General features: G+C 35.6%; 1 protein-coding gene across 1 annotated transcript in view; it reads left to right on the top strand.

Annotated features, from left to right (window-relative positions):
- Window positions 1-23,122, top strand: part of LOC122816597 (cytochrome P450 3A30-like) — a 451,471-nt gene that overhangs the window by 253,589 nt on the left and 174,760 nt on the right. The window contains exon 9 of the mRNA XM_044089497.1: window positions 11,076-11,163. Coding sequence (XP_043945432.1) covers window positions 11,076-11,163 — 88 coding nt within the window. The remainder of the gene's footprint in view (window positions 1-11,075; window positions 11,164-23,122) is intronic.

Below are 23,122 nucleotides of genomic sequence, written 5' to 3'. Positions count from 1 at the left end.
TATCTCTGCATCTGAACAAATGGCTCTAACTGAATTGAGAAACAATCATAATATTGCTATACTACCAGCGGATAAAGGAGGGGCGGTTGTGGTCATGAACATGAGCTACTATTTGAATGAAGGTTTGGAACAATTATCGGATACTAAATGTTATATGTACATGTCAATTGATCCCACTATGAATTTCAAGAAAGAAACTGACACATTTTTAAATCTGGCGGAGGAAGAAGGTATAATAACACAAAACACGCATAAACACCTAACAGTGATGGACCCCCAAAAACAAATTCTGTACCTACTTCCCAAAATACATAAATCCATTTCCAAACCACCTGGCAGACCAATTGTGTTCAGGTACTGACTCCCTGACAGAACCACTATCTTTGTTTTTGACACAACATCTCAAACCACTATTGAAAGTGGTTAGGGCCAGAATACAGGATACCACTCAGTTCTTACAAATCATACAAGAAACACAGCTTGAACCACATTGGCTCATGTGCACGTTGGATGTCAAATCACTATATACCAGTATACCCCACTGGGCAGGGCTACAGGCGCTACAATATTGGCTAGAACACTCCAATCTATATCCACCAGGTCTCAATACTCTTATATGCATGGCTGAACACGTGCTTAACAAAAATGTTTTCTACTTTCAAGGAGAGTGTTATTGGCAACTCCAAGGTACTGCCATGGGGGCATCTTTTGCCCCAATATATGCGGACCTATTCATGGCATACTTTGAAGAATGTTTCATATACAACCCACTACACAACATATATATGGTGGAAATTGATATTTGGCGTAGATACCTAGATGATTGTTGGATGGTGTGGCGTGCAGATTCCACATATCTGAAGGAATTTGTGGAATATTTAAATGGTAACATTTGGGGAATACAATTTATCATAACTTATAATTCCAGTACCATCGATTTTCTAGATGTCACTGTCTACAGGAACAATGATCACACCCTTGAGTACCAGGACTTACAGGAAATACCCACAATACAACACCTTACTCCACGCATGTAGTAGGCATCCACACCACACCATCCGCAGCATACCAAAATCCCAATTTTTGAGAATCAAACGTATTAGTTCATCCAAACGTGATTTTGAGGATGCCAAATTGGATCTCCAAAATATATTTTTAGACAGGGGATATCATTGACTTGACATTGTCAGCTAGTACATGGTTGGATAATCAGGACAGAAACACACTACTGGAATACAAAAAACGTCAACCAACAGCTCAGGGGTCTTCGCTCAGGTTTGTCACCACATATGGCAGGAACCACAAAGTTATTAGAAACATTCTCGATGCCAGTTGGAACATATTACTAGCCAATGACCAACTAAGAAATATTTTGGGCCCAAAATGTCAGTTTTCCTACAGACGGGGCAAAACTCTAGGAGCCTTGTTCTCATATTGCAAGCATAAAGAAAGTGGGGGTGCCGTCTATAAACAGATGACTATGTCTGGAGACCAACTTTTGGACACTTTTCCATGTGGTCACTGTACATCCTGCAGTCAAGTAAGTAAATTAAAACAATTTACTAGTGCAAACACTAGCAGAGTATAAGATCTTAGGGTTTTTGGTAATTGCAGTAGTAGTTGGGTTATATATTTGGCAACATGCCAATGCTCAGCATTCTATGTAGGACAGACATCTCGCTCACTCAGAGTTAGGATGGGGGAACATAAAAGTGACATCAGGAATAAAAAAGAGACCAATGCTCTATATAGACATACCTTAAAACACAATAATGCAAAATTTATGTTCATGATTATTGACAAAATTACCGGAGACAGGAGTAACCAACAGCGGTGGCATAGCATATTGAACCATAAAGAAAAATATTGGATCATTCATCTTGGGGCTTTTTTTCCCCCTAGCCTTAACGACCATTTATAATTGGGATTCACTGTAAATGTCGCAACCATCTTACAAATGTGGTACGATTGAGAAAGAATTTTTGTAATGATTTTACTAACACTTTTCCAGGCATGATATGGATCATATTGGTTTATTAACCATGAATCCAATCAAATATATGACATTGTCTATGTTGTATATTCGTAATTTGTTATAGGCTACATTGTCTAGCTACATATTACTGAACCCTTTCTCATTTAGCGTTTATAAACACATTATTGCCAGCTTGGATGATCAATATTTGTTATCGAGAGGCTCTATATACCCGCCCACTGTCTAGTCTTGGGGGTTCTATTGAGTTTACTCATTCTACACTATCATTTATAGTGGATACATATTATGATTATTGCTATGGGGTACCATACATATATTAGGGAATCTACATAAGTCACTGTAATCACACTATTTATGACACTGATACTTTGTTACTTGCTCACAGCAGGTCCCAATACGCAATACACTGCTGACAATATCCTTCTATTCCTAGAGGATTATTATGTACTATATTCCGACCTTTATGGATCTTTTGTTAAAAGTATCATATTATACACATTTTCATGTCAATGGGGACTTCATGTTTTTTCAGCATGTCCACAGTATAGTATTTCATTGAGAGTCCATAGACATTTTTGTTCATTACTGCTTATGTATATAATTTATATATTAGTATCTTTGTGGTTTATGGTATCTGTATATTATTTATAACACATGCCATTTTTTGTTTTATATTGTCTGTTTAATGTTGTCTTTTGATGATGATTCTTATGGTTATATACCTATATACAATAGTATTCTATAACCAGCCCAAGGGTTGGACTTTACCATTTCTCCATTGGTTGGTGGTATGTATAAATATTCATGAGATTTTCTGCATGACAAATGCTTTTTTTTTTTTTTTCACTGAGGAAGGCTGAATAGCTGAAACCGGTTTGAACGGATCATTAGTATTTTGTGGCATTTCATGCCTTATCTATAGTTATTTTTCAATAAAAGATTTATTTGCTGCACATGCTGGCCTCTGGTGTTTTATCTGATTGTGGTTTGGCAGCCATTCTGTACTGGCGGGGCGTTGAGTTCTTCATTCATGGTATACTTCATATAGGACAGCTGTGCTACACTGAATGTTGGAGAGCTGTGGTACACTTAATATGGGAAAGGGGAAATGTACTAAAGATAGGACAGTGTTGGTATCCTGACTACAGGATAGGGGTGGTATACTGAATATAGGACAGCATTGGTATGCGGAAGATATGACAGTGTTGTGTACTGAATGTAGGAAAATTGGGCTACACTAAATATATGACAGCAGTGGTACACTGAATAAAGGACAGTACTGATATATGGACTATAGAACAGGGGTGGTATACTGAATAAAGGGCAGTTTTGGTATACTAAATAGAGGACAGAGATGGTGCAATGAATATAGGACATTGCTGGTGTACTAAATATAGGACAGTGTTGGTATACTGAATACAGGACAGTGTTGGTATACTGAATACAGAACAGTGTTGGTATACTGAATATAGGACGGGGGTGAAATACTGAATACAGGACAGTGTTGGTATACTGAATACAGAACAGTGTTGGTTTACTGAGTATAGGACAGGGGTGAAATACTGAATATAGGATACTGCTGGTATACTGAATATAGGACAGTGTTGGTGTACTGAATAAAGGATATTGTTGGTATACTGATTATAGAACAGTGTTGGTGTACTGTATATAGGACAGTGTTTGTTTACTGAAAGTAAAACAGGGATGTTATGCTGAATATAGGGCAAATATGCAACTGTGGTGGTGGTGCTGCGGTAGCATTGTCGCCTCACAGTAAGACGCTGTCCGGTTCGATTCTCACCTAGAGCGTCTTCTGCGTCGAGACATGCGTGAATGGGCGTACCTTCGTTGAAGGTTGTGCGTCAGGGCTGGCAACACGGCACGTAAAAATCTATCTGCCAATCATTAGCGGTCCGGAGTTCCATTGTGGCAACCTCTAACCGGGAAAAGCTGAAAGACGCAACATGCTACACTGAATGTTGGAGAGTGGTGGTACACTGAATATGGGAAAAGGGAAGTATACTAAAGATAGGACAGTGTTGGTATACGGAATATGACACTGTTGGTATACTGAATGTATGACAGAGATGGTATACTGAATATATGACAGGGGTAGTATACTGAATATAAGAGAGTATTGGATTTATGAATATAGGACACAGTTGATACACTGAATATAAGGAAAGTGTTGGTATACTGAATGTAGGATATTGTTGCTGTACTGAATAAGGGAACTTTTGGTATAGTGAATATAGGACAATGTTTATATAGTGAAGACAAGACACTGTCTGTATACCTAATACAGGACGCTGTAGGTTTACTAAATATAGGATAGGGGTGGTGTACTGAATATAGGATACTGCTGGTATACTGAATATAGTACAGTGTTGATGTACTGAATATAGGATATTCTGTAGCTGTGCTACATTGAATGTTGAGAGTGGTGATACACTGAATATGGGAAAGGGGAAGTATACTAAAGATAGGAGAGTGCTGGTATCCTGACTATAAGACAGGGTTGGTATACTGAATATAGGACAACATTGATATGCGTAATATAGGACAGGGTGGTGTACTGGGTATAGGATAGTGGTTCTACAGTAAATATATGACAGCAGTGGTACACTGAATAATGGGCAGTGTTTGTATACTGAATAATGGACAGTGTTGGTATACTGATATAGATCGCTGTTGGTATATTGTAGGACATTGCTGGTGTACAGGACAGTGTCGGTATACTGATATAGGTCAGTGTTGGTATACTGAATATAGGGCAGGGGTCAGTGCTGGTATATTGGGGCAGTATATTGAATATAGGGCGGTGTTGGTGTACTGAATACTGTACTAATATGGAACTTTAAACTTTCAGGGGTCAGAGCCTTAGTGTGAGAACGGGATGTATGCAAGAAAGCTTAGGGAGTGAATCATACCCCATGTGCTGAATAAATGGAGGTTGTAATCAGAATGTGGGCAGAGGAGGTTTCCAGAGAATGGATGCAGACAAGTCAAAGGAATACCATAGTATATGATTGAGTATTCTAGTCAGTTCTGACCCTTTTCATTTTGTTAAGCATCAGATATCTTGTTCTGCATAGAATTTTATTATTGTTACTTTTTGAGAGTAAGTGCTAAGTATCATGTGCCATGTAAGGAAATATGAGATAATACAAGAAGTTTTCACATTCACACCCTCATAATTATAACTAAAATTTATTTAGCATATTTTGTAGTGTCACTTTATTATTCCTGATATTCAAGCTTTGATGTATAAATTCATTAGTAGTTCATAAGCTTTTATATCAAAGATTTTAGCGTAAACTGCATTTATGTGCTTATTTTAGTTTTTATGTTACTTTTATTTTTATTTTTATTTCTATTTTTACATACAACAACTTGATTCTAAAAACTGCATTCATTTGTTTGTTCATAGTGAAAGTTCAAGTATTGATTTTGTCAATGTGCTTTAATTCTTCAGTAGAAATGCATTTAGAATATGTTCCTGTAAGGCAGTTCTTTAATGCAGCTATTATTCCTCCTTAATTGTCTTATTGAATTATTGAGTATACATGATTGATTGTTTAGATAATTAAGTGTTGATGAGTTCTACTATATAATGTTGTTCATTTTGTAGTAAGCTTTTATGGTCTGAAGAAGCGTACAGGAAGGTACGCGAAAGCGCTCACCGTTAAATAAACCTTTTGTTCTTTAAATATACAGCCGTGTTGAGTCCGAAGTTTATATTCTGTAACAAGTTATTCTTCATTTAACTACGGCCTCCTAGTTGCAGTGGATTTTGTTTTCATATATAGATTTTTCGTTTATTTCCACTACAACGCACGGCATGACTACCCCAAATGTGGAACTCGACTATGTACCAGAACCGAGGATACCTAGGAGAAAAGAAATGTGGACAACGTTTCTTCATGATGGACCTAATCCTTTATTGGATCTGGACTTGAAAGCACCGAATGGTAATATTGCAGAGAACAGTAATGATAATCTAGAAATGTTTAACAACAAGATAAAATCTTTGGAGAATGATCTATACAAGTTTCAACGTTTGAACTGGCAGAGAAAGCATATGGAAGCGTGTGTACGCTTCAAACTAATCCCTAGAGGTATGCGTATACTCTGTATGCCTACCTATGGTGATGCCCATCCTCACTTGCTTAAACGATGGCAAGAAATTAATTTGGAAGCCTGCATGCAGTATGTTCGTCTCCTGATTGATTATTTTAGTCCAATTGAAAAAGAGCTACTTTCCAAAATTAACATTACACAGCAAGAACTTGCAGAAAGTTTTATTGGTGACCAATACCAAAGAAGAATGGACAGCTTGTTTAATCAAGTGAGCTCGTATGCCCTCCGTTTGCAGCAAATTAAGCAAAGAAAGCTGCAGCGTGATTTTGAAGATTTTGCTGCAGGCAATGTCTTTATTTGGCCAAGAAAAGAGTTTCCTAACACCCAGGCTCGCATGCAGACACCGAATATGGCGCTGCATGATGACACAATTGTGACGGTAATGGAACCAGCGCTGACGACATCAAGAGTGGCCCAGGAAGACAGCTCGATAGAAACTTTTACTACACCACCTGAACTTCCTATACCAACTACGCTTCAGGCAACCACGTCTACTCCTTTACCTAACCAGGAAGCGTATCGTAATAAGCTTGTTCAAAAGGAGTTAGGCGCCATTTCAAAAAATGGAAATACGCCTTTTTTACCCTACCCTATAAAGAAGGTAGCGCCTATGAGGGAACGTCGGAACAGTTGGAGCAAAAAAAGAAAACTATCAGAAGACAACGATGCCCTCCAAAGAACGAGACATTACAAGTAAGGAATCAGCTCTTTTTTAATATGTCCAGGTACGTACTTTCCATTTATGATGAAGAACTTCTTAACAAGGGACTATCCTTTGTCCCGTCACAAAGTAGCGTTCTTTCAGAACTAATGACTGATCTCAGGATGTTTGGGCGCTCTATAGCGCTAAAAATTTTTTTCAAATCATCTGGGACTAATGATGGCATAACAAATGTTCCTATTTTTAAAAAGAAAAGCTCGTTTTACCCAGCAATACCAGGACATGTTGAACTTTTTACCAAATTATGTGAAAAAGACTTATATGATTACTATACAAATAATAAGAAGAAATGTATGTTTTTTAACATGACAAATGGTATGTTTTCCTCTCTTCACAACTTGAAAAACGATAAAAGTCTAGTTTTTAGACCTGTTGATAAAGGGGGTGGGGTAGCCATATTTGACAAATCTGCTTACCAATCTTTCATGTATGATATGTTAAGTGACCACACCACCTACCAGGAAATTGACGATTTAGAGCTGTCTAAAATTCTAGCTAGAGTCAAAGATGAAATATATGATGCACTTATGTGTGGACAAATATCGGAAGAACTGTATGATTATTTTATTGTAGAAAAACCTTTCCTACCTGCCATTAAAGGACTGCCAAAAATGCACAAAGGCACTGTACCCCCCCCCCCCATTAGACCAATAGTGGCTAGTGAGGGATGGATAACGGAAAAAATATCGGTTTATTTAGAAAAAACCTTAAGACCCATAGTTAATAAAATTCCAAACATCTTGAAAGATACCTATCATCTTTTGGAGTCGTTAGACTCCATAGATAAGGAGCTGATTAAAGGACAGCATTTACTAGTCACACTAGATGTAACTAGTCTCTTTACATCAATACCCAATATGGAAGGAGTACAGGCAGTAAGAGAATTTTTATCAGCATGTACAACCTTAAAGAGTAATGACATCATTCTTATTTGCCAACTGCTTGATCTAGTTCTTTACAATAATGTATTTTGCTTTGAAGGTTGCCTTTACTTACAAACATCAGGGGTTGCCATGGGCACCCCTAGCGCAAATACCTATGCAAATTTGGTAATGCATAAGTGGGAAAGAGAGTTTATTTTCACTCATCCATCTTATAAGAAAATACTGGCTTATTATCGTTTTGTGGATGATATTTTATTGATATGGGAAGGGTCAGAAGAAGAGTTTCTAGAATTTAAAGATTATTTAGAAACTACCACCACTTTTCTAAAATTCACAGTGCATATGTCCTTTGAATCAGTGAATTTTTTAGATGTAAGTTTTAGTATAGACAATGGTAAGTTGAGTTCAACTCTATTCAGAAAAGCTTGCTGGAGAAATTCCATATTGTGCTATGATAGCATGCACCCCCGCCACGTTTTTAAGGGGATAGTCAAGAGCCAATTTCTTAGAATATCCAAGATCTGCAAAAACAAAGATGATTTAACACGTGAAGCAGACATCTTGGAAAACATCTTCCTTGAAAGAAATTATGAAGAAAGTTTGGTGAAGAATGTTAGGTCACAAGTGCTTAAAGAAGAAAAAGCTATGATTTTGCCCTTAGGAGACAACTCTAAGCATCACTTAGGCCCTAGAAATCCAACTAGTATAAAAGGAAAATTAAGTTTCTTCACCACATACACTAATGATAGTTCCAATGTTAGGAGAATAATCAACAATAATTGGAAAGTGCTACTAACAGATGATTACACACAGCAATTGGTAGGCAAAACACCACATTTTGTCTATAGGAGTAATAAGAGCCTTAAAAGAATGCTATGTGATAGACCCAGTAGGAATGAACAAGTTTCAGTTGAGAAAACAGGTACTTATCCCTGCAATAACTGTAATTATTGTAAATATATCACAAATGAACAAGAGTTCATACATCCAGACACAAAGTTTGTTTTCAAACCAAGATTCTTAGCATCCTGTAATAGCTCAGGCTTGATCTATTTAGCGACGTGTGTTAAATGTTCAGCATTTTATGTGGGCCTAACAAAACATAAGCTTAAAAATAGGGTGTATAACCACATTTATGATATCAAAAAACAAAACGATTTGAATGCCTTAGCGAAGCACACGCAAAGCTGCCCAGGACACTCATTTGTGTTCAGAGTTCTGGAATTAGTTGAACAAAACATTAGGGGAGGAGATTACATCAATCTATTAGAACTTAAAGAATTAAAATGGATTTTTAGATTAAAAGGGCACTATCACCCAGGTTTGAACCTTTATGTTTCAATCAAACCATATTTAAATGCACGGAGGTAGTATGATTAAATCTGAAAATGCCTTTAAATACATTCTAAAAATATTTTTATAAGTATTGATGAGTGTTTCTTGTATCTATTTATATGTAGACACCTTTAGATGAAGTTGATATATGTGATTCGTTTCACAAAAAATGAAAGAGTTTTTAACTATACACCATAAGAGTTCATGTTTATATTATACACTATTATATTATAGACTACGAACATTTAGCAAATTTTACTCGTTCCTTATTCACCCATCTATACATTCTTTTCCCTTTTACCCATTTCCCCTTTTTTCCCCCTTCCTTCCCCTCCCTCCCCCGCCCCTTCCTTCCCCCTCTTTCTTCCCCCTTTCCTGTTTCTTCTTCTTCCTGTTTCTTTCCTCTATTTTCTTCACTTTCTTTACCTTTTCTATCTTTTCATGGTATTAAATGTTTGTATACGCACATACCTATTCATATATAGTGCACATACACAAGATAAAATATAGGGTATTTAAATTAACTAATAATCATTCTAAGGAAAGATGAGATAATACAAGAAGTTTTCACATTCACACCCTCATAATTATAACTAAAATTTATTTAGTATATTTTGTAGTGTCACTTTATTATTCCTGTTATTCAAGCTTTGATGTATAAATTCATTAGTAGTTCATAAGCTTTTATATCAAAGATTTTAGCGTAAACTGCATTTATGTGCTTATTTTAGTTTTTATGTTACTTTTATTTTTATTTTTATTTCTATTTTTACATACAACAACTTGATTCTAAAAACTGCATTCATTTGTTTGTTCATAGTGAAAGTTCAAGTATTGATTTTGTCAATGTGCTTTAATTCTTCAGTAGAAATGCATTTAGAATATGTTCCTGTAAGGCAGTTCTTTAATGCAGCTATTATTCCTCCTTAATTGTCTTATTGAATTATTGAGTATACATGATTGATTGTTTAGATAATTAAGTGTTGATGAGTTCTACTATATAATGTTGTTCATTTTGTAGTAAGCTTTTATGGTCTGAAGAAGCGTACAGGAAGGTACGCGAAAGCGCTCACCGTTAAATAAACCTTTTGTTCTTTAAATATACAGCCGTGTTGAGTCCGAAGTTTATATTCTGTAATAAGCTGTTGGTATATTGTAGGACATTGCTGGTGTACAGGACAGTGTCGGTATACTGATATAGGTCAGTGTTGGTATACTGAATATAGGGCAGGGGTCAGTGCTGGTATACTGGGGCAGTATATTGAATATAGGGCGGTGTTGGTGTACTGAATACTGTACTAATATAGAACTTTAAACTTTCAGGGGTCAGAGCCTTAGTGTGAGAACGGGATGTATGCAAGAAAGCTTAGGGAGTGAATCATACCCCATGTGCTAAATAAATGGAGGTTGTAATCAGAATGTGGGCAGAGGAGGTTTCCAGAGAATGGTTGCAGACAAGTCAAAGGAATACCATAGTATATGATTGAGTATTCTAGTCAGTTCTGACCCTTTTCATTTTGTTAAGCATCAGATATCTTGTTCTGCATAGAATTTTATTATTGTTACTTTTTGAGAGTAAGTGCTAAGTATCATGTGCCTTTTGCTCCATATGCAATGTCATTATTGTTACTTTTGGAGAGTATGTTAGTCATCAGAGTACAACATTCATGCGAAGGATAATCTTAAGGGTGGCATATGATCCTGTAGAAATCCACTCATAGTTTGTTGGAACATATTCCTGTTTAGTAAAGGAACCTTTACTTGTCTCACACCTGTGTTTGAAGATGAACTCCAGCAAGGGCAACAACCCAAGTATTGAGTAGTTCTTAAGATTTGTATTGCTCTGTAAATGTTTTCACCTTTTTTAAAATCATTAAGAACATTTTGTTAGTCATTTCTTTTTGCAAGACAGGGATCACTGTTCCTTTGACTGCTTTGCTCATATTGCAGAACATTGTAGTAATATTTCTTGATGCTAAACATCTGCTTTGCTTCTTAGGATCGTGTGGATTTCCTCCAGCTGATGGTCGAATCTCAAATATCTGATCAAAGGATAGAGTCAATTGAGATGGACCAGTCCTATAAAGGTAGTGTTTCTGTATAAATGCCTGCTGTCACTTAATTGTTCTGGTAAACAGCACTTCCAGAAGATTCCTTTTTAATTGGTTCATTAAATTTTGCAATTAATAATTCTATTACATTAAGTTAAATAATACAGTACTGTTACTTTTAAACAATTAATTACTTTATATTTCTGAGTTAATTTTTTCAGTAAATGTTTCCATTTCCAGTAATATTATTCATTTATTGCAGTGATAAAGATGCTTGCCATGTCTGCCACAGAAATATCTTGGCAACAGTCAGGATTCAGTATAGTACCAAGGCTGATCACTGTAAAACTGTTGTTTTGTGTTGAAAGTGCCATTACACATCAGTGTCTGCTAAATGCTTTTACAGCTTATTGCAATTTATTGAGTGTTAAAATAACAGAGCATTTTTTTAGCAGGACTGAACTGTGTGCTACTTTACTTTGTTCTGTATTCTAGCAAATTATAAGAATGCTAGCTAGTGGTATTGCTGTTTATAAAATAAATGTTGCCATGGCATTTGATCACTTATTAAGACTGACCATTATCTCGTGTCTCCTCTCCTTTGCTATTTCTCCCTGGGTCCACCCTCCTGACTATGCCTGTCCTAGACCTGAATCTGTGTACCTCTAATTACACCATTTGTCTTCCTCTTCCAAACTCGCTCTTATTTATGTATGTTCCTTGCAACTGCAAAGCTTATGCAGTGTTCCTCAACAGTATCTCCATTGCCTGTGGCTTATGTATTCCCCCCAATAAAGCTGCCCACCTACCTACATCCTCTGTCAGTCTCTTCTTTCCTTCATCTGCTGTACTATTTTAATGGTATAGTTCTCTCTTAAAGTCTTTTTAAGTTAATTTTATTTATTCCAATGTAAAGACTTAGTTATGAAACGGCATCCTACCCAACCTGCTTGTGCACTGCTATGTATAACAGTAGTAGTTCAGCATACCCACAACAGCTCACTCTAAGTCCCTTGATGGTGACTAATTTAGCAGGATATCCAGGACGTGGCCTATAAGCCTACAACTCCAAGATGCAGTGCAAGGATAGGTCATTCTTTCAGTAGCTCTCAGTTTCCATTTTATTCCTTTCCATTACCTTCTGCAAACAACCTACCACTGCCGTTCCATCATTATTTATTTCTTGTATTTGTCATATGCACCTTATGAACTGACACTTTACCAGTTTCCTTGCGTGATTACTTACTGCTGGGACAAGTTCCATAGTACTAGCCATGTTATTAAGCTCAAGCCAATGCCCACATACAAAAAAAATCACCCAGTCTAAGTTCAGAATAACAGATGACCTTCTTTTCATCAGTTTTAATCAACAGCTTAGAAGGAATATTCATCCCAACTTGGGGCCATCAACAAAACAATATCTACCAGATGTTTTCTTAGCCAACCTTTCCATCAGGATCTGAGCAACTGATAGCACCATCAGAATTGTTCACATAAATGTAAAAAGTGTTCTTAATGGAGCCATTCATCTACGTAGCTGAAGCTTACATTATGAATCCCAGAATCTTGCTGTATTAGAGTTCAAATTGTGGCCCATTACTCCAGATACTGAAACTGTTCCACCAGACTGCTTACTCCCTATCCAAGACAGAGCCCATAAATGGCTGAAGGAAGTGTCCCAAATCTATTGCACCTCCGTAAAATGATTTCTTCATTACATTCATCTGCACTCTTTCACACAAAGAAGTCTGTCTTTCCACACATCACAGTTATCTCATGTAAAATCATCACTTGTATTTATGTCCCTCCAAGATCATCTAAAAGCACTGAGGGGTATTTCATTCCAATAACATATTACCACACTCTGAAACAAAATTATTATTATTGCCAATTTTAGATAGCTTCTGATTATGAATCTATTCTGCACTGCATTCATCTCATTTTAGTTTTTTGTTTTTATTTTTTTTCTTGCCTATATATAGTTTTCATTCTGTCCTTCAACATTCCATCTCCAAGATATAGATAAACTGTATCTGAAAAGTTTACCAAAACGGAATTGGAAGCATCAGTATGCAAATTTGAAAAGAAAATCCTCTATGTCCCTTGCCATCTCAAGTATGTTTGCCAACATCAGCTACTGTGTGCTCTAATATCATCGGAAAACCACTGAAATTGGCTTTATTCTAACAAAATGTACACAGGGCATAAAGGCCCCCCTGCCACCTATCCAAGGGACTCATGATTGCTAATAAATGATGCCATGATATGCACTGACTATGAAAACATCGACATGTCATCAGAATATTGCTTACATTTGCTATGTTATGTGGGGTGTTTAAGATACATGCCATGTCTTCCCTTCCATTTAACTGCAATGGCAAAGTATTCAATGCCAGTGATTTTTTTCCATGCGGCTGCTGTATCCGCATGCCGTCTTTGCTTACTCTGGAGCTGTCATAGGTTTTATCTTGCAAAAAAGACACCAAAGAGGTGCCCTACAGTGAGGTTGTTAGTGCTGCAATCTGCGTGTGTGCATGCTCGGATCTTCTTGCACTTTAAGCATATCATTAATGTGTCTTGTGTTAGCCCTCCTTACTTGTGCTACATGTTTTTGTTTCTTTATATAAGGAGGTCTTGGGAAGTGAAGACCTCCCATATGAGTGATGGAGTAGGGGGTAGGGAGTGAACTCACGCTGTGGGGAACAAAGGAGAGCATGCTCCCCTAAAACATCTTGGTTGGCTGGTTGATGCTCTTGATTCTTCTCAAGCGACGATACATCGAGCGTCCACTTATGGTAGATCTTTTCTGAAAGTCATTCATTATTACTTGTTTTTGTCTGCTTGTAGTTGCACTTTTTCCTTCAACATCACACTTCAAAGGTTTAATTAATTTAATTTGAAAAGCTTACTAAAGAGAACTGGAAGTAACAGTATGCAGGTCTGAAAAATAATGAAACAAACACATAAAGAAATCATTAAATCCACCACAAGACATGCTGCATGTGCACTACAGCTTTGCAGAAGTCCCATTGTTTGTCCGTACAACTCCTCTGCAAGAGGGAATAGTGCTATCATGCCAAAGTCAATATGTTGGACCCAGTATATCAAGTTACACATTAATACTAATGATCTGTGATGGTTTTATTAAAACTTAAAAAAACTGCAACTAAAACTTCTGAGAAAGATCAAAATAAATGTAAAGTTTAATACACTTTTGCTTTAATAATGATACAGTGACTTGGCAAAGCCAAGGAAATCAGAATCCTTGTGAAAGATATTAATGTTGAAGACAATAACCATTCTGTTCTTCCTTGTAGGAAGTAAATGATTTTCTATTAAAGAGACTCACAGAAGTTTATTCAAAATTGGTTAAATTCATGAGATAAAAGTATTATAACTTCTAGTGTTAGTTTAATTAAAACAAACAACTTCGAGTGGTTTCTTGTATTTTAACTGCATTTTTTTTAATTTGCTAACCATGTAACACCACTAGGTGCAAATACCTGTTTTCTGGGATGACCCAGGAGTGGTTTCTGGTTAAGAGAGTTGCTAAGATACACCAACAGGCAAATGAAGACTGAGACAAACAGGATAAAACTTTGGAGCAGCTTATACCCTTAATCATCTGTGCTGAACAACTTGCTAGCAGCCTAAAAATTAACTTTCTATATAGTATAGCAAAGGCCTTAAAAGCAAGACAAAATTTTACCATCAAAATAGATGACGGAAAATAGTGTAGTCTCTGTTCAGTTTGTCTCATAAACTAAAGACATAAAAAACAGATCCGTACAGGAAAATACTACTTAATCCATGTTAGCATGTGCCTTCTCTTTGAAAATGTAAGAAATGTAAGTACAAACCGGTCTCATTACTTATTATATGATCCAAAACTTTTGGTTCCTCACACCGCAGTTTGCCATGACTAAGAGATTGTCCTTTGTTTTCTGTAAGCAATATCTCTTTCCAGCACTTGACCAATTTATCCCACAGGCTGTCTGAGACCCTGATAGGTGGGGATTAATGTGTGAGATATTGGAGAGTGTCCAGAGAAGAGAGAAATAGGGGTGGTACTGATGGCAGTGGGAGACATTTTTTGTTTTAGGCTCTACCCAAAGTCCTGACCCATGCCTAGAGTGTAATGATGTTAGTGCAGAGCTTTGTCTTCAGATGATCTTTCTGAACATTCCTAAACCTTTTATAACTGGTCTAGAAACTCCTGCCTTCAATGTGGGCTACAGACCTAGCCGGGAATCCAGCCTTCTCCTCTGGATAGTTGAGCTGACAAAAAGCTGCTTTTTCCTACCCTCTCAGCCAATTCCTCAAGAACCAGATTTTCTAAGTGAACCTAGGCTGCCTTGGTCACAGTCAGGGTATCTTCCTTTTGTGCTGTGGAGAGCCTCTGTTTACTGGACAGTCGTATCTATGGGAAAACAGATAAAGTGAAAGTGCAGAATCACAGTAAGTAGCATGTTTTAACATCAATTCCTTAACAAAGTCAGCCTGTGTTTTTATAGAACACCCCCAGATTCTTAACTAACTTTACTTCCGTGGGCCTGTTACATAAATGATGATAACATACCTTTGTACCAGCATATACTGAGATGTATTTGTTTGAAAGATTCCAAGTCAAACTGAGTAATCAGTATGAGCAAAGAACATTCAGAGCTGCCTGATATTCAGCTATGTGTGCTTGAGTAGAGGAGAGCCCCTAGTTTTGCAATCCACTACATAGTTTGTAGTCCAGATGAATAATTTAAGATCTGTATATAGTATAAAATAAATAATGCTGAAAAGAAAACAGATACTTGTAGGAGTACAATGGTTACACTGGTCTAGTTTGCATAATAACCTTGGACATTGTTGTCTGTTTCCATTTGGTCATCCACTCTGTAATTGTGTGCATTGTGAAAGATTAATGCTGTGCACATTTAAGGAGATATTCATGCTATCATTAGGGATAGTGCTTAATGCCCATACTAAGTATATCCATAGCTATCCTGCTAACAAGCAGGCAGCTATGTTTCTTAGACATAATTTTGCAAAATAAATCTAAGTTGGAGAAGGTTCAAATGAGAGAAGCAGTAATCTTTAATCAGTAAAGACATAATCAGTCTGTCGAAAACCTTACATAGGCTGTCTACTAAAATGATTGGCCTTTAATTGCTTGTAACAGCTGTGCATGTGGCATTGTATATCCTACCACACTGGTACTTTATCTCCAGAATGATGCTGAATTAACAAGGATGGGATATTGGAATGTCACTGAACAATGTTTGTCTGAAGTATGAGTAATAATCGTTATGCTGGATCTGGTTGAGCATATTATAACATTCTTAAATAAAAAGGTGATGTATACTGGCATTTATTCAAGAATCTGAAACAGTTTGAAACAAGAGATGCACATTAACAATTTGTTAAGCAGTACTTTGAGGTATAATTCTGATAGGTACTTCTCTGACAGGAATGTTTTCTGTTCGTATACCAGTGGCTGAATTGACATATTCCAGTGCTGGTTTTTTATTCTTTATCATTTTTCTCTTCACTGTCCACCCTGCTAGCCATCAAGCTCTCTTCCTTCTCAAGCCCGTTTGTTTCTGTGACACAAAGAAAGTCCCTGTAGTAGAAGTAAAAGCCAAACGGAGGAGACTATTGTCCAAGTAGCCGTGGAGGATTTTGTGCCCTTGCTGATATCCACTGATGCAAGCAGTACAGGGTATTTGTATTTAAGCCATAACTTCAACCCAAGTGGCTGACATGGACACTTGTATCACCACAGGAGCCTATTACACTCTTCACATGCAAGTGATTGGCCCACCTGATCACTCATAAAGGCTGATGTTACCAGCTTGTTAAGTCAGTTTCACAGTCCCATTTAACAGCTGCTACTTTATCATTTGCAAGCCTCCACCAGCATTTGGAAAGCTGTGAATTGGACTATCACTCTTCTCCCAGGTTGGCAATCTGGCACTAACCACTCACTTCTACTCCCCCCACCTCAAGTCTTCAAAAACCCAAATTGCTATTTAAATTTGGGTTACCTGGGTCATTCACAAGCTCTTTATCTTCCTGTGTCACATGGCCAGGCCAAGCTACATTCAAGTGCTGAAGTAGCTTCTACCTCAGTAACTGAAGAAGGATCAGCACATCCATTTGGGCAAAGTGAAAATACATGAGGCTGAATTTATTCAAAAAAAAAGTTTTAATTTCTGAAGATATTTTTACAAGGGTCACACAAATGTATTAATTTCTAAAGATGTTTTATAAAGAACATGATTTCGGTCTTCTGTCGCAATTGTTTCTGTTAAGATGTTTGTAACTTAAATAAGTTTACATAATTAAAAAAAATCCTAATGTCTTAATTTTGCATCTTCCATCCTGTCCTGGATTAATTTCTCTGCTTTACTCCCACTGAATGCCAGCATAGGCTTCTGATTCCATGCAACTCTGAACTGGATAAAGTAGTTATCAGAAAATGAATGTATGACTTGCTTCTTATTGGGCCATGTTTAGATACAATTGAAGTAATATTATTTGTGAATATTTCCCAGTCTAAAATGATATCAGATTCTGACATTTCTTTTCTCACCTGATGCTTGCTTAGAACTTCTATAGTCGAGTGCTAATTGCTTTTACTAACATCTTTAAAAGTTAAGCTACCCAAGTATGCCAACTTACTCATACAGAGTAAATAATTAAGAGATGTCTGCATGGCTTAGAGGTCCTATTCTTGCCTGGGCATCAGATGACTTATGTTTTAGCTATTACTCAGGTGCTGGAGGAGCTGGACAGAAAGATATAGGAGTGAGCTGTTGTATCATGCTTTACATGGAGGGGTGTTAGTGGGGTCTCACTGTAAGAGCTCATGCTGGAGGAAGACCCAGAACTGCAGCACTTGCAGCTATGGTCACTGAAGAGCATAAACTCTCCAATGTGTATACATGAATTCTGGCTTGGATCACAAGTGTGCAGACGTGCAATTATACCAGATCCAGCACAGCAGGCATTCTACCATACTTTCTGCCCAGTGGTGGTGGTGGTGGCAGTTATTAGGAGCATACAAAAATATCTCCACTTGTGCTGGAAGAAAGCCATGGTTCCCATCTCTCAATGTCCTCTCCCAGCATCCTGGGATGCTTGAGAGGAATGAAGGGACCAATAAGGCATAAGAACTTAATGGCTACAGGGACATGAAGCCAAAAAAATGCCAAAATTGCCAAGAACTGTACTCATGTTAGCATCTCTACATGTTGCCAGTTTTCAGGCAAAAATCAGATCTAAGACATTTTAATCATGAGTGGAGAAGTGAATGTGTGAAAGTTGTAATAAAAGCAGATAATGCAGAAACCATGCAGCATAGTGTTTACACTGTGACAATAGCTACAGTCATTTGTGGGGTAGTTCAAATTCCCAGTAGTAAAACGGGGATTTTACAGTGTTTTTCTTCTGCTTAAGAAGAGCTCATGCTTGTAGTTTAGAACAAGGTCTTACAGTTGTCAGCTCATTTGTGCAGCTTCCAAGTCTACGTGTAATGAGTTTGGGTAACCTGGAATTTCCTTTGTTACCTAAACTGTAAAACAGACCCTATTTTGTGAAGCCTATTTTTTCTATTATATTTGGTGTACTAAACAGAGCATCTGGATGTCAGCAATGTGTATCAAATAGATAAATGAGCCTTTTCCCTCTAAAGTAGGCTTTAAAGTTCATTACATTTATTGTTAAAATTTCTAACATTGATTATTGCTACTCTCAAACTGTTGTTCTGTCACCAAAGCTGCAGGTAATTACCTTTTCGTGTGATAGAGTGAAAAATGGGTAGAGATCTTTTTAAATAAAAATCTTTGCCCTGAACTGAACAGTTAAATGCAGTTATATATAGTTTTGTTTATTTATATGTTACTTATGCTGACTCAATACCTGTACCTTTTGCAGGTAGTGTGTTTCTTTTCTTCAGTCTCCAACTGCACAGTACTCATTTTTTTACATTATATTCATTTTTGCCTGTATATATGTATATAATAATGTTTATGGCTAAATTTTGTATTTCATAAACTATATTCTGTACCTTGTTTTGAGCACTGGTATTTTGCTGTTTTTTAAACAGTCATATTTTTTTTACTTTGTTGTCTTTATGTAAATACCATATTCCCTTAGTGTCTTGCTTTACACTCTTCTGTTTGGGTCACAACTGAAAAGAGCCTTTGGAACAGTCCACCCATCCAATTAACAAATAAATAAATAAAATAAAATAAACAAGTGTAAGTACTCCATGACAAAAATTACCTGTCCTTACAAAGCACTATTTCCTAATAAATGCATAAACATTTCAACAAAGTAGCCCCTTTTTCAGTAGATTATTGGCAAGTTTAGCTTTTTAACACAATTTGTGTTGGCACATCTCAGAAGTGCAACAGGTAGCACACTCACCTTTGGTGCAGAAGGCTGTGGGTTCTATTCCTACACAAGTGGACTGATTCCTAACACTGCAGTACTGCACTCCTGAGTGTAACTTCCTTCGGATGAGATGTTAAACCGAGACTCCATCTGCCTGAGTTGGTGATGGCTCAGGCGGATGTAAAATATCCCTTGGCACCTATTGAAAGAGTATGGGGTCCTTTATTTATATACAAAAACTCTTATTTACAGAATATTTACATATTTACATATGTACAAATATACAAATCTGTTTACACATATTCATGATTTCCTTTACAATCATGCTAAATTTTCATCCCTATTAGACCCCACTCCTTTTTCCATAGCCACCATATATGATTTTACTTAATATTGTTGCTAAAATCCATTTACCATTAAACATAATTTCACTTATTCTTTCATTCCATATAACATAAAATAACTTTTATCTATTCTTTTAACATAAACAATCATTCTATTCTTATATCTATATTAAATCAGATCCATGTTTGCTTTATCCACTTCTTTTATATCTTCAAAAAATCATCCTTACATAGTTTTCCTCATAACTGTTTTACTATTTTACATTTCAAAAACACATGTTCCATAGTTTCTTCTTCTTGACAATATAAACATATTCTATCACTTTTCTTTTTATATGACATATTTCCTTTTACTGGCAATTTTTCTGTTACCAATCTCCACAAAAAAATCTTGACATTCTAGTTTCTGGTTACACCATTTGCTTCTTATTGTTATAGCTTTATTTTTTTCATCTGTTAGAGTTTCCCATGGTTTTACTTAGTAATGTTTTATCACTGCGTTCTTATACAATGCTTTTCTATCTTTTTCTATATCATAAATTCTTATTTTCCACAGGCATATTCTTTCTTGGTAGCATTTTATTTAATCATAAAAACACACACTTGTTTTTTGTTTTACTCTTTTTTTCTATACCCCAAAATGTATCATACCCTCTGAGGAGGGTTGGGCCTTGGGCTAGCAAACTGAACCCATAAAATCTGTAACTGCTACAGAAAAAAGCACTGAAAGATGCTCGATGTACCACATGGTGCATAAACGTGAAAGAGAGAGAAAATTTACCATACTTATATTCTTACAGTTTTACTACTAATCTCTTGTTTTTTCATTTATCCACTTTAACACTTTGTACAAGTTTAATGAATCAGTGTATACCATTGCATTAATTAACTCTAAGCCTCCTCCTTTATTTACATGCAAATTCCTCTTTTTACTGGGTTTAATATAGAACCCCATATAAATGAAAAAATATCAGCAATAATTCATTTTCAAATACTGTTGGCAGCATAAATACACTTGCTAAGTATGCTACTTTCCCATCAGTACTGAATTTATCAAATAAGCCTTATTTCTGAATGATGTTATACACTCTCCAGAAAAGACATGTTTGCTTTATTTCTTCTGTTTTTTTCCACTGAATTCTAGTTAGAACTTTATTCCAAAATGTTATACCTAACACAGGAATTTCATTCATTATAAAATATATACCCCCGTTCTTTACTACGTCACCTAAACTTTTACTTTTGTCTTTATTTTAAGCCTTCCCTATCATATTTAGACATTCATTTGTAAAAATTATTAATCCAAATTTTGTATTTTTGCAATAATTATTATTATTATGTCATCTGTGTATGTTAACAGACCTGGAATTCTTAACTTTTCAGGTGTTATATAGCCTGCATCCTTAATTTTATAATTTATTTCACATGCTATCACATTCATAACTAATGTAAAGAGTATACAATTCATTCCACATCCTCATTTTATACCACTCTTCATATGTACCTCTTGGCTTAACCAGCCATTTAAAAGTATTTTTACTTTATTATTATTATTATTATTATTATTATTATAAACTGACAAACATAATTTCCTAACTTTCTCACTTATATTATATTTTTTCATTATTACCCATAAGATTTAATGTCCAATTATGTCAAATGCCTTATTATGGTCTCCTATCATGATTTTCACTTCTTTTTTTCTGATCTTAATATCATCCACAATTTCTCTATCATTAATAATTCTTGACAACTCTTCCCCTTTGTACTATATATATGTTATCCTCCATAATATCTTCCATTTTAGTTTCAAATCTCTTTTGTATTATTTTTATAAAGATCTTATAATCATTATCATTCAGTACTGCTGGTCTCCAGTTTTCTAACTTTCTTCTATTTTCCTTCTTCCATATGAATTTAAGTATTCTACTACATAATTCTTTATACATAAAACTTTCATTTAAGTATTCATTCAAAATCTTTTAAAATACATTTTTTGCCAGTCCTTTAATTTTTTATGCAGTTCATACACTATTCCATCTGGGCCTGCAGCCAAATCTATATTTACTTGTCCTAATACTTTATCTAGCTAATAAAAAAAAAAATCTCCTTTTCCAACTCTTTATTCTGTTTTTCTGTTAACTTTTTTACTTTCCATGTTTTTACTACCTTCTTTTTTTCTTTACACATTTCTTGTACATATTGTATTACACTATTCATAATCTTTTCCCAAATTCTTTCTACTTCTCATTTTACATTTTTTATTTATCTCATTACACTACCACCTCCTTTACTAATCTGCTTAAGTAACTCGATACTTCTTCTCTTTTCCTTGTAAAAAAGTTTTGCTTATATAACAATTCTTGTAAATTTTCTTGATTTCTTTCATATACATTTTTTTTCTGTCAAAGTATTTTCTGTCATCATGTTCTCAATCTTCCAGTGCATCATTATATGTTATTTTATATTTTTCTTTCTTTTCTTTTCTTTTCTTTTCTCACATCATTTTGCCACTGGAAAAAAAAAACTTTTGTTTATATTTTTTCTTAAATATCATCCACCATTCAGACCATTTTTTATAAAATGTTTGCATAGTAATATGATCTTTCCATAACTGTATTACTAATCTCTTTCCTTCTTCATTCCATGCTTTCTCATTTATCCTTTTTATTCATTTGTCTAGTTTCATATATTCCTTGTTTCCTTCTATCTATAGCCATATGTGTAAGATGATCAGAAAATCCTGTTTCACAACAAATGTATAGACATGGGAATGAGAAAGCAACTTTTTCTTATAAGTCAATAAGCATTTTTGTTCCTTTAATTGAAAACTTCATCAGATCAAAATCACAAAGCAAATCACTACCATACAGGAAGAATGTAGTAACTAAGTAACTTCAGTCAATGAATAATTAATTAACTCGCCTTTAAAATTCTTAAGGTGATATAATGTAAAACACTTTAAATAATAACAAAAATCCATACAATTTAAGTAGATCATTAAGTGCATAAAACATGAAACTTCTGTTATGTTAAAAACATTCCCAAACATCAGCAAGGACAGAAATAGTAAATTAATTCATAATCTGTCAGCCTTAAGTGCTAGCAAGACTACACATTGAAATCTTTTCATTAATTTCAGGCAATTGGGTAGCATTCAATAAAACTTGCCAATATAACTCCCTATATTGCAAAAATGCTGACCAGTTTACATCTCACATATTAATGTCAACTTTTTCTAAAACACAAAAAACAAATTT

Source organism: Protopterus annectens, chromosome 12.part0 (genome assembly GCF_019279795.1).
Source record: "Protopterus annectens isolate FY-2018-M chromosome 12.part0, PAN1.0, whole genome shotgun sequence".
Classification (NCBI taxonomy): Eukaryota; Metazoa; Chordata; order Ceratodontiformes; family Protopteridae; genus Protopterus; species Protopterus annectens.
The sequence above is the reverse complement of the archived record's forward strand: the minus strand, read 5'-3'. Positions and strand labels throughout refer to the sequence as shown.